This window comes from Zingiber officinale, chromosome 6B, assembly GCF_018446385.1.
Source record: "Zingiber officinale cultivar Zhangliang chromosome 6B, Zo_v1.1, whole genome shotgun sequence".
NCBI lineage: Eukaryota > Viridiplantae > Streptophyta > Magnoliopsida > Zingiberales > Zingiberaceae > Zingiber > Zingiber officinale.
This window is the reverse complement of record NC_055996.1, coordinates 36,661,199-36,672,898: the sequence shown is the minus strand read 5'-3', so window position 1 is coordinate 36,672,898 and position 11,700 is coordinate 36,661,199. Positions and strand designations below refer to the sequence as shown.

At 37.8% G+C, this 11,700-nt stretch overlaps 1 protein-coding gene across 1 annotated transcript; it reads right to left on the bottom strand.

Annotated features, from left to right (window-relative positions):
• Positions 1-306: 306 nt before the first annotated feature.
• On the bottom strand, positions 307-7,331 carry LOC121992361 (L-ascorbate oxidase homolog). The gene is made up of 8 exons (XM_042546680.1): positions 7,037-7,331; positions 6,825-6,934; positions 6,184-6,454; positions 5,989-6,091; positions 5,555-5,900; positions 4,969-5,334; positions 4,810-4,888; positions 307-793 (listed from the first exon to the last, which is right to left on the bottom strand). Exons 1-8 carry the CDS (start codon positions 7,184-7,186, stop codon positions 581-583), a joined length of 1,638 nt encoding a protein of 545 aa, XP_042402614.1. The 5' UTR covers positions 7,187-7,331; the 3' UTR covers positions 307-580.
• Positions 7,332-11,700: the final 4,369 nt, after the last annotated feature.

Sequence of the window (11,700 nt, the reverse complement as noted above, 5' to 3'; positions counted from 1 at the left end):
AACGATGATGCCAATCAGAACTCGAAGAAGCACTTGTAAGCAGCGTCTCAGAAGGATTACTTTGATCCGCTCGAATTTCTATGCATCGAACAGGAGCCTTGGCCTTCCCTTTATAGAGGGTTGTCACTGCTAATGTGGCATATTTTCGGTCCCCTGTTCGGAGCGGTCGTTATGATGTCCCTTTGCGATGCTGGTGATGCCCCTTCTATTTGATTTCCAAGGGGAAAAAACCTGTTTCTAAATAATGAGTCAATCAGGAAAATTTCCTTCATGGTATGATCACACAGATTCCGTAAACTGTGATCCTGGAGCCTAACAATACATTTATTAGCATTATTAAAGCATCTTAGGATAACACACTTAAGTTGAATCATAAATAGTAGAACAGAGCAACAAAAACGCTGCAGCGCCTAAAACAAGGGAAAAAGAAGATATACTCATACATACTAGAATTTCAAATATGAATTGACGTAGCAAAGATAAAAAAGCAAGACTTAATCCCTGATGTGCTTTGCATAGCTGGTTTTTACTATGACTTGGTCACCCCATCGTGACAATGACTGAGCTTGTTCTAGCTATATCACAGTGGCCTTGTCCGGCGGCCAGCAGCACGGCCGCAGAGAAGGGCATTCCTTGGAATTGGACTCTCATCCCTCCACGAATTTGCCGGCGAATACACCCGGAGGTAGAACTGCTGGCCCAGGTACTGGCGAGCCCAGTTCTCTGACCTCACATGCCACATCCCTACATTATCCAAAGGCATGTAGATAGCAGACCAAGATTTTGGGTACACCTGAAAACAATCAAATAAAAAGAATGTTATATGAACAATATGGCAATTAAAGTTACTGTTAGAAATGTGAATGAAATAAAGAGCTGGAGATGAAGAGACTCACGAGTTGTTAGTCCCGCATTAGAAGTCTCTTATTTTTATTGTTGGTTTAAATTATAACGCATGCATTGATGTTATAAACATACATATGGGGAGAGACTCTCTCACGCGTGGATGCGCAAGGGTGGGTCCAAATCTAGGGTCCAGATTATACTGAACCAAAATTGACTCGTGTGCGACCACGACCTAATTTGGTCATTAATTGTAGGCAAGATGGTAGGATGAATCTGTTTAAGGACACTAGGTTGAATGCATGTCTCAGTATCTTAGTCAGCGAATTCTCTTCTCGATTCAGTGATCGACTCCCGATTCTGCTACATACCGCATCAACACCGCAACTCAAACCATCGGAAGCTTGGCAAAACCAACCTCATTGGCAACCTGAGATTATCCGCTTAGATCGTCTCAACAGATAAGTTAAAATTGATTTTGTGTAATAGACTCAACACCTGAAAGCCCTCTCTGCCCCGATCAGAACTGTGCCAATTAATCATCGGGAAAGGCTAGAGAAGTTTACTGGATTGAACTACAAGAGGTGGCAGCAGAAGATGCTCTTCTACTTGACCACGCTCAATCTGGCTCGATTCTTGACTGAAGACCCTTCCAATCTGCTGAGAATGCTAATGCATGGATGAGTTCCTTCGTCGAAACTACATCCTCAACTACCCTGTCGACTCGCTGTACACTAAGTATAGCACGAAGAGAATGCCCAAGGAGCTATGGGAGTCCCTGAACAAGAAATACAAGACGGAGGATACAAGGGTCAAGAAATTCATTATAGGCCGATTCTTGGACTACAAGATGGTTGACTCCAAGATGGTGATCAGCCAAGTCTAGGAGCTTTAGGTGATCTTGTAGATCTTGTACGAGATCCACTCAGAATGGATGATTTTGAGTGAAACCTTCTAGATGGTTGCTATCATTGAGAAGTTGCCTCCAGGCTGGACTGTCATAGTTCATGCGAGGGGAAGTTGTGTTAACAGCTAATTATCTTTTAAATAAGGTGCCCCGAAAAAAATAGATAAGAGCCTTATAAATTGTGGAATGAAAGACAACCGTCTAATAAATATTTACGAATATGGGGGTGTCTTGCTAAAGTGTTAGTACTTGTTCTGAAAATGATTAAGATAGGACCCAAGAGTGTTGATTGCATATTTATTGGATATGCACATAACAGCAATGCGTATCAATTTTTTGTGTATGAGTCACAAATACAGGATATACACAAGAATTCAATAATAGAATCGAGAAATGCATCGTTCTTCTAGCATGTGTTTCCATAGAAGACCCGAGAGAAAGCTAGCTCCTTAAAACGGGCATATGAAACACAAGATGAAGATGATGATGAGGAACCAGTCAAGGTTGAGCTCAGACGAAGCAAAAGAACTCGGGTAGAAAAATCCTACAGATCGAATTTTATCACTTTTATGTTAGAAAGTGAGCCCCGAAGTTACTCAGAAGTAGTAAGCTCTTCTGATGAACCTCACTAGAGAGAGGCAATTGCATCTGAGATAGAATCTATCTTACAAAATTATACTTGGAAACTTATGGATCTTCCTCCATAAAGTAAACCACTAGGTTGCAAGTGGATCTTCAAGAAAAAAATAAAGTTAGATGACACAATTGATAAGTATAAGACCAGATTGGTAATCAACGGATATTGACAACAGCAGGCCTTGATTACTTTGATACATATTCTCTGATGCAGCGAGAATAATTTCTATTAGATTGTTGTTGGCTATTGCAGCTCTATGGAATCTCGAAATACATCAAATGGATGCAAAGACAGCCTTTGTAAACGGGAATTTAGAAGAGAAAATCTACATGGAACAACCTGAAGGATTTTCTATATTAGGACAAAAAAACAAGATTTGTAAATTGGTGAAGTCATTATATAACTTGAAACAAGCACCAAAACAGTAGCATGAGAAAATAATAATGCCATGAAGGAATGTGGATTCAAAATTAATGAATGTGATAAATGTGTCTATATAAAAGCCACAGAGAATGACTACGTCATCTTGTGCCTATATATAGATAACATACTTATCATTGGAAATAATGATATGATAATCAAATCCACTAAAGATATGTTGAATTCAAGATTTGACATGAAAGACATGGGCCTAGCTAATGTGATTTTAGGAATCAAAATTCTTAGAACAACAGAATGACTTGTTCTTAGTCAGTCTCATTATGTGGACAAGATTCTTGAGAAATTCACTAAGAGTGATACTGCGTTGGCATAAACGCCGATAAATACGAGTCAACATCTATCAAAAAATTAAGATGAAATTATCTCTCAGATAGAATACTCTCGAGTGATTGGAAGTCTGATGTACCTGATGAGTTGTACACGACCAGAACTGACCTACGCAATAAGTAAACTGAGTAGATATATGAGTAATCTCGGTGTTTAGTACTGGAAAAGAATAACAAGAGTACTGAGGTTATTCCCCATAATGTGTCTAGTCTCGAGGTGAGAAAGAAGTTAGGCCGCTTTGAAGAGAATTGGAGGCACAATTCTTAGAGTTTCTCACAGAACAAGGCGTGTTCATGTCCAAGAACGAACACACTCATGAAAACTGAGTTATATTAAGGAGAGTTTTAGGTGAGATTTGTCAATACTTACATAAACGACAGAATAGTTCAAGGACATCATGTCTACTAACAGCCAGTATGCAAACAGATTTTCACAAGAGAATGTTCAAAGGGTAAACCCTATCTATACTTGACTCAACTGTTGAATGTTATCACATACCATGTATTTCATTCATGTGGGGGATTGTTGAAAATGTGAATGGAATAAAGAGGTGGAAACAAAGAGACTTTATTGTGCATAGGTTGTTAGTCTCACATTAGAAGTCTCTGGCTTTATTGTTGGTTTAAATTATGTCACATGCATTGATTTTGTAAACATATATATGAGGAGAGACTCTCTCACACGTAGGTGCGTAGGAGTGGGTGCAAATACAGGGTCCGGATTATACTGAACCAAGGTTGACTCGTGTACGAGTACGACCTACGCACGTCAAATGCCGAACCGATCTAGGTAAGATTTACCCAAGTAAATAAATCAATGTTTTGCCACCGAATCTCTTTTTGCTACCTGCTGAAGAGGGTAACGGAAGCATTAATATTAAATTAATGGTGATTTCATAACGTCTCAACATTAATGACAACATTAAACTCATTAATGGTGGCTTCATAACGTCTCGGCATTAATGGCGACATTAAACCCATCAATAATGATTCCGTAACGTCTCAATATTAATAAAAACATTAAACTCATTAATGATGACATTAAACCCAGCATTAAATGACCATAATTTGATCATTCATTAGAGCTCCTATATAAGGAGGTTGGATCTTGAGCAAAGGAGAGAGAGTAGAGGAAGATAAGCGAAAATGAAAACGAAAGAAAGAGTAGGAAGCGAATCTCTGTCCACCCGTGTTCTCCTACAAAACTCTTTCAGCCGTACATCTGCTCGACTGAACTACTCATGATAGCACTCAAGTGCATTCTCAATTCACGACGAACAACCAGTGCTTGATTGTGTGAGTGATTTTGTCGTTGTATCTTGGGAAACAGACAACCCAAGAGAACCTCGAAGCACAACCGGAGGTGGGACGAATCTGTTTCAAGGAAATTGTGTTAAACACAAGCCTCAGTAACTTAGTCAGCGAATTCTCTTCTTGATTCAACGATCGACTTCCGATTCTGCTATGCACTGCATCAACACCTCAACTCGAACCACCGGAAGCTTAGCAGAATCAGTCATTATCCGCTCAGGTCATCTCAACAGATAAATTAGAATTGATTTTATATAATTTTAATTTAGTAATTTTTCTCAATATCTCCGACAATAGATTGTCCAACAGTTACTGCTTACGATGGAGAAAAGTTCGAGAAATACCTGGACTGTGCACCGGGCAACAGCATCTCTCAGGTTGTAATTTTTCCTACTTGCTGCGGACCATTGACCTCCATCCATTCTGCAAGAAAAAGTTTTAGTTAGAAATAGGGACTAACTCACTCGTGATCTTCAGCTACTAAACAGGATTATCAGTAGTACCCGACAATCCAGAAGGAGTACCCATCAATGTGCCACGACTGAATTGTGTTTTCGTAGTTCTCGAAGATGATCTCGACATACTCACGCATATTAGCAGCCATAACGGATGTCTGGAGATATCCACCGCCGAACGTTGGGTTATCTGGAATGCTTCCGAGATAAAACACTCCAGATATCTTGTAAAAATCAGCTAGTTTCAGTGGCGTGTCAGCAGGAACAAAGGAGACACTGTTAACTGCATATCTTTGCTTGCCATTGATGATTGGCGCAGAGTTTGCAAGCCTAATGGTTCTTGTAGTGTTCACGAGCCCATAGTGATATGAGCCTTGAGGGTTTGGTCTTGGGCCACTTGCTGTTAAATTCCATCTTTTTTTTAAGGAAAAAAAAAATTAGAATATAGGCTTCCAACTGGACAATGTCTGCTAGAGACAAGTATTCTGACTCGAGTAACAAAATCTGAATCATTTGAACAGGAAAGCACTTACTATTTGTCAAGGGCCATTGTCCAAATGATACTGTTAAACTACTGTCTCTACTTTGCTACTATTTCAAGCATCATGACTATTTTTCAAGTAGAAGGAAATACCGAATTGATCTCGCCTGATTGAGAGACCAGTCAATCTGGATAGTAGGTCCTCCTGGCGGTGGTCCAGCTGATCTTCCACCGGAGTTACTGTAATGGAGGATCGCAGTTGTGCTCAGCACCGTGCTAGTAAAACGAGTCGAAGCCACAATGTAGTAGTCCAATGGGGGTTGATCGGCAGTGACAAGAACTGAGTAACATTGAGCAAGGTGAACATCAAGTGAAGAATAGATGTTTTGGAGGGTGTGGGAACCTTCAACCTCCACAAGCTTCATTGTGTGACCTTGAAATCTTATGTTCAGAGATGTAGACAACCCAACATTGCATATTCTAAACCTGTATGTTCTACCTAAACAAGTTCAAAAGTATTAGATAAGCATATACGACTATTGGTTTGTCTCTGTCTGTCTTGATATTGCGGATGAAAGTTTGCAGACCTTGGTCCACGGTAAAAGCGTTCCCATTGGATCCACGACCATTAATGAGAACTACATCTGGTGGAGCAAGATCTCTTCCACTATCCAATACATATTTCAGGACCTTCAGAAAAGAAGAAGAAATATCGTTTAGATATTAAGATGGAACAAATTCATCTAATCGACATGAATCTGAATCTTGTTTAGTTTGCATACACTGTGATTAGCCTTGTACCAGTCTCCAATCAAAAGAGTGAAGTCGCCAGCAGGCGGAGGAAAAGGGACAGGGATTAAGGGACGACTGAGGACTCGGATGCCACCAAATCCACCAGCTGCTTTGTGAAATGCCAGAGAGGGGAAATAGAAGAAGCTACCAATTTGGTCCTTGAACTGCATAACATATGTGAAGTTTCTTCCCGGCGGGATGGGGCAGTTGGTGCCGTAAACACCATCTTGCCATGAGCTCCTCCTCTGCTGTATCCCGTTCCTGTCAAACAATTATGATATTGTAATGTAAACAGTGTCCACCCTGCCGACATGGTTCAAATCAAGTTCGACCCATAAAAACTTCCTCAGTTTGCATTAAATGTCACACCATCTGCAGATCTACAATTTTAAAAGACATCAACCAGTGTTCCCGAATGGTCACCCCACCGCGTTACTCTCATAATGCTCACTTAGCCCTGGTTCTGTTCCAAGTCCAGAGATCTGAACCTTCACATGGTTCTCCAGCACCGGAAATTCGATTTTACTTCATGAAGAAACTGATACATGTGATTTCTTTTTTTCTTTTTAAAGGAGAACAAAATGAAACCGAGAGAGAGAGAGAAAGAGAGAGAGAGAGAGAGAGGGTTGACCAGGAGAGTAGGAATGGCTCCGGCAAACTGTTGAAGACATTGACGATGATGTTGTCGTTGGTGACAGCTTCGATCTGCGGCCCCGGAAACTGCCCATTGATTAAAATTCCCTGCAAAAACAGAGGGAAAACAACGATGATATACTACTAAGGAAGAAGAATCAGAAACATAAAAAATAGTCGGAAGAAGAATGATTTCAGTAGCTAGTGAACCTGTTGTTTGACACCTGCGGACCAGATGTCTCCGTAGGTTATATTCCAAGTGAAGAACCTGTAAGGATCATCCCCGAGAATGCTCGCAGGAAGAAGTAGAGCAATGAAGAGAATGGGCAAGGGGCTGGTCCCTATACTTGCCATCATCATCGTTAAGGAAGGCTTGGCTCCCAAGGATGGGATCCTTGGACAGCGGTGGCTCAACTCACTTAAATGGGCAGTACAAAAAAGAGAAAGGCAGGAAGTAGATCTAAAATGGCCGCCGCATTTGTTTATTATAGAGATCTCATGGTGTGGTTGTCGCGCACAGGATTAATGAGGGGGACAGTAATGGAGGGAAGAGGGCATCACATGAACGCTATTTTTATTTACCAAGGCAAAGAAACGATAGGATTTTTAGGATATTATTAAAATCATCCCACAAACCTTCCTTGTAATTGAGAGTCGTGTGCTGTTGAGAAAGCGAGGATGGATTCTTGCTTCAGTTTTGAAACATTGCAATGCTCAAGTTAAATTCAGTAACCGTTTTATTAAATTCACATACAAAAGGATTTTCTGATTCTCAAGCAAGATTAAAACATGGATCCAAGGAAAAGGAATTAATAGAATTTAAATTTAAAATAAAGAAAATAAGATATTAATCCGCAGATCTATGTCGTGGTCAAGTGAGGTGCAGTTGGACAGCACTAATAAAAAATCCACGGGCTTGTTTGTCTAATGCACGGAGTGCCGTGCCCGCGGAGGAACCAGACCAAACTCATTCTCGATTAAATTTTAATTTTTCTGAGGCTTCAAGTTTCACCAGTCTATTCTTCTGTATTAATGCGAACAAAATGTCGCACTAATCCTAATCCTAATCCTGACCTTGTATTGAATAGAGAGTGCGCGCGCGCGTATCCTTGCTGCTTCTAGTGCAAGGCAGCGGCGACGATGAGCGGCATATGTTGTAATGCTGCAATAGATAGCGTCACGGGTGCGCTGACAGCGAGGTTTGTGACATGCCCTAAATTGATTCTTTGCCAACCATAACTTTCATCAGAAAAAATAAAACTGCACCGACAAGTCATTTGTGTTGTTATTGGCATGGGTAGAAAAAGTGGACGTGGGACCAGGGTAAATCTGGTTTTGCCATTGGTAAAAGTGCATCTAACTTTCATCACTTATTTGGGTCCGTGAACTTCTAGCTAATCAGTTAAAAAAAAAAATTGTAAAGCAATTTCAATTTTTATAATTTTCTTTGAAAAAATTGTATTCGAGATCTGGTAGCAATATTCCCTGTCCGAATTTTAAAGTTAGAATATTTTTACCAATTTGATATATATAATTTATGTTACAGATAATTAAAGCAAATAAGAATTGAATTTAATTAAATAAAAGTTATTTAAATCATTAATGTTTTAATGGGTTGTTTGATTTAGGAGAATAGGGGTGAGGAATGAGAATGAAAAGGAATAATTGTCATTCTTAATGTTTGAAACACGGAATAAAAATATAGATACGGAAATTATTATTTAAAATTGGATCAAATTTTATTCCTATGTCCCCTTCTACTGATTCATTCCTGAGTTTCAGGAATAAATTTTTTTATAATATCAAAATAGTCCTTACCCCAATATCCTTTATCTTCAAAACCAATTGTGATCTCCTCCATCTCTATTTCCCTAATGAATTCCCTTCTCCCTTCTGTCGTGATTTCCCTTTCACCGCGATCTCCTCTGTCAACCACAGCCCTCTGCCACTTGTTCTTGGTCATCTCCGTCAGTCCAACTCTTATCTTCAAACCATTCTTGTCTTCATCAGCCGTAGAGATTTCCCTCTGTCTACGAGAAGCAATTTCTACCGCGATCTCCTCCGTCAACCACAGTCCTACACCATCGATTCTTGATTTTGTCGGCTAGCCTTCCAACGTTGAGGCTCACTGGATAGATATTCTTATACGATTGATGGTTCTTTTCATACCCAAATTTTTGAAATTGCTATGTATTTTGTGGGTATTTTGTTGTGTATCTTTATTGCTTTTTTGACAATGTTGGTTTCCTCTTTCCCCTTGATATTACACATGATATTTGATGTGAATGGGTTATAATGTTAACTCTGATTGATGAGTTTATGGGGAATTCCCAATTGGAAATTTAAAGGGTTGCCAATGTAACTTTGAGCAAACTCTCGGTGATAATTACTTATAGTTTGCATCTTCACATGCCATAGTTGTATGTTCTTTCCCAAAAATTAAAATTGTACCACAATTGTTGTATTGAAGTTGTATTTTCCTAGTAAACTATTATTATATTGCTATAATTTTCATTTTTTATATACATTTTGTGTGGTTTTATTTGTTTATATACTCGAATGGCATGGCTTATCAATTAGAAAGTTCATTTTAAAAAAAAAAACATAAAATTTGTGTCCTTGTTATGTATCCTCATTAGTTAGGTATAAATTTATGTTTGTTTATATGATATTTCATTGATATTTTTTTCTTGTATGTTATTAGAAAAATATGATACAACCTCCTTTTAATAGTAGAAACTGGAATATAATGTGTACATTGTGGGTTACACATGTTATGCTTATGGGTGTGTTTGTCCTCATACTCTATCAACAGTAGTATCAAATATATGGACGCACTAAAATCTTTTGAATAAAAAATAAGGAAGATAAATAAATTAAGTGAATGTAATGGATATTTAGCCTTACAAAAGAAAGTGATGATTTTGTATTAGTGAACTCCATATGGATAGGAGAATCTCTGCGAATTATGTGATATGGTAAGAGACATTGGGGGATTAAAAGATACAAGAAATGCAACCGTTGATGAAATTGTGGCATTTTTTTATATATGTTCTGACATATTATAAGAAAAATATAACAATTAGTCTACTTTTTCGTCGAAGTCAAGAGATTATGAGCCACCACTTCAATCTTTGTCTTTATGCAATTTTGAAACTTCACCACATATTACTCAAAATACCAGAACTTATACCCGAAGACTGTGAAGATGATAGATGGAAACCATTTAAGGTAATAATATATGAGAAATACTTTAGTAACATGTAAGGACATTATGTTTTAGTAGTATTTCTTATTAATTCATTTGAATATTAAAGGGTTGCTTAGGCGCGTTAGATGGTACTTTCATTTCGATGACACCTCCTAAAGAAGAAAAACAATGTTATCACACAAGTAAGGGAGGTATAGTGACAAATGTGTTGGGAGTATGTTCCCCAAATATGCAGTTTATATATGTGTTACCTGGATGGGAAGATTCTACTCACGTTGGTCATGTTCTTCGTGATTCCATTAGCAGACCAACTAGTCTTAAAGTTCCTCAAGGTATATAAAAAAGGTTGTGAATTAACCAACCAATCCTAATTTTAAATTTAAAAATAAGTTGTTTATTGTAGTCTTACATGTTTTGTTTTATTGTCGAAGGTTGTTACTACATAGTTGATACTGGTTATTGCAATTCTTCTGAATTTTTTGTGCCTTATCATGGGCATAGGTATCATCTTAATGAGTTTGTTGGTCATTGGCCTTGAGACTCCGGAAGAATATTTCAATATGAAGGACTCTAAAGCAAGAAATATAATCGAGAGGTGTTTGGTTTGTTGAAGGGGTGATGGAAAATTCTAGCATCCCCTTATTTTTTTCCAATAAAAACCCAAGTGCATATTATTATTTGTTATTGTCTACTCCATAATTTGATTTATAAATCTATAAGTAAAGATCCTCAGGAATCTATTGAGGACAATGAAGAAAACAAAGATGAGGAAAGTGATGATGATGATAATGATAATAAAGTGGAATACATACAAACAATTGCCCCAACTGACCAGTGGAATGCGTTTAGGAATAATATGGTAATTGAAATATTTAATAATTAGAGAAATGGAGTATTTGGCATAGGATGACTATTGCATATGTTTGTGCTTGCGTTGTATTTTGATTAGAACATTTTCAACGTGATGTAGGATTTTGTATGACTTTGCTGCCTTTATGTACCGTCTAACTCTTTTTCAACATTGTTTGATATTTATATTTTTGAGTTTTTATATAATGTGTATAATTACATTATTATACAATGTGTATAATTACAGCAATAGTCTATGTTATCGTCTTACAATAACCGTTGATTTTTTTTAATATTTACATTTTTAGGGCGTTCATGCTATTTAATCTTATTTATCTATTGCATTTGGTTCTTCTATTTATATGTTTTATGCCAAGAGAAAATGGAATCATGATTTCCCTCTTATCTCCGTAGATTGCAATATAGTCTTTCTTGATTAACTACTGTTCTTGGCAAAACATTTTAAAGAATGATAAGAGTAATGGTCCATTTACTCAGATGGACAATATTAAAATGTACACAAATAATGGAGCTTCATATGTAATTTTGTGCACCTTTCTCTTCTTGAACCACAGTATGATGAATAGTAGTACAGTGGATGGTTAACCAAGAGACAAATGATATGGAATATGGAAGAGGGAAGAACAAGCGGTTTTGGGCAAAGTAGGAAATCTAGGTCTTAATTAGATGTTTACAAGATATAGCCAATGATTTTCTTTGAAAAATAGATGATGGTTTTAAGAACAATTACATGAACAAGATAAAAAGGTTGATGGTGCAAAAGTTGCCCCAGTTGACAATCGAAGTGAAGCAC

Bases quoted from the DNA above. Each gene is read 5' to 3' on its own strand.
- LOC121992361 (XM_042546680.1), bottom strand. From the start codon at position 7,186: ATGATGATGGCAAGTATAGGGACCAGCCCCTTGCCCATTCTCTTCATT. The intron at 6,092-6,183 runs GTATGCAAACTA...TCTTTTCTGAAG, and splicing joins GGTACAAGGCTAATCACAGT to GTCCTGAAATATGTATTGGA. The intron at 794-4,809 runs GTATTTCTCGAA...GATTGTTTTCAG, and splicing joins TTGCCCGGTGCACAGTCCAG to GTGTACCCAAAATCTTGGTC.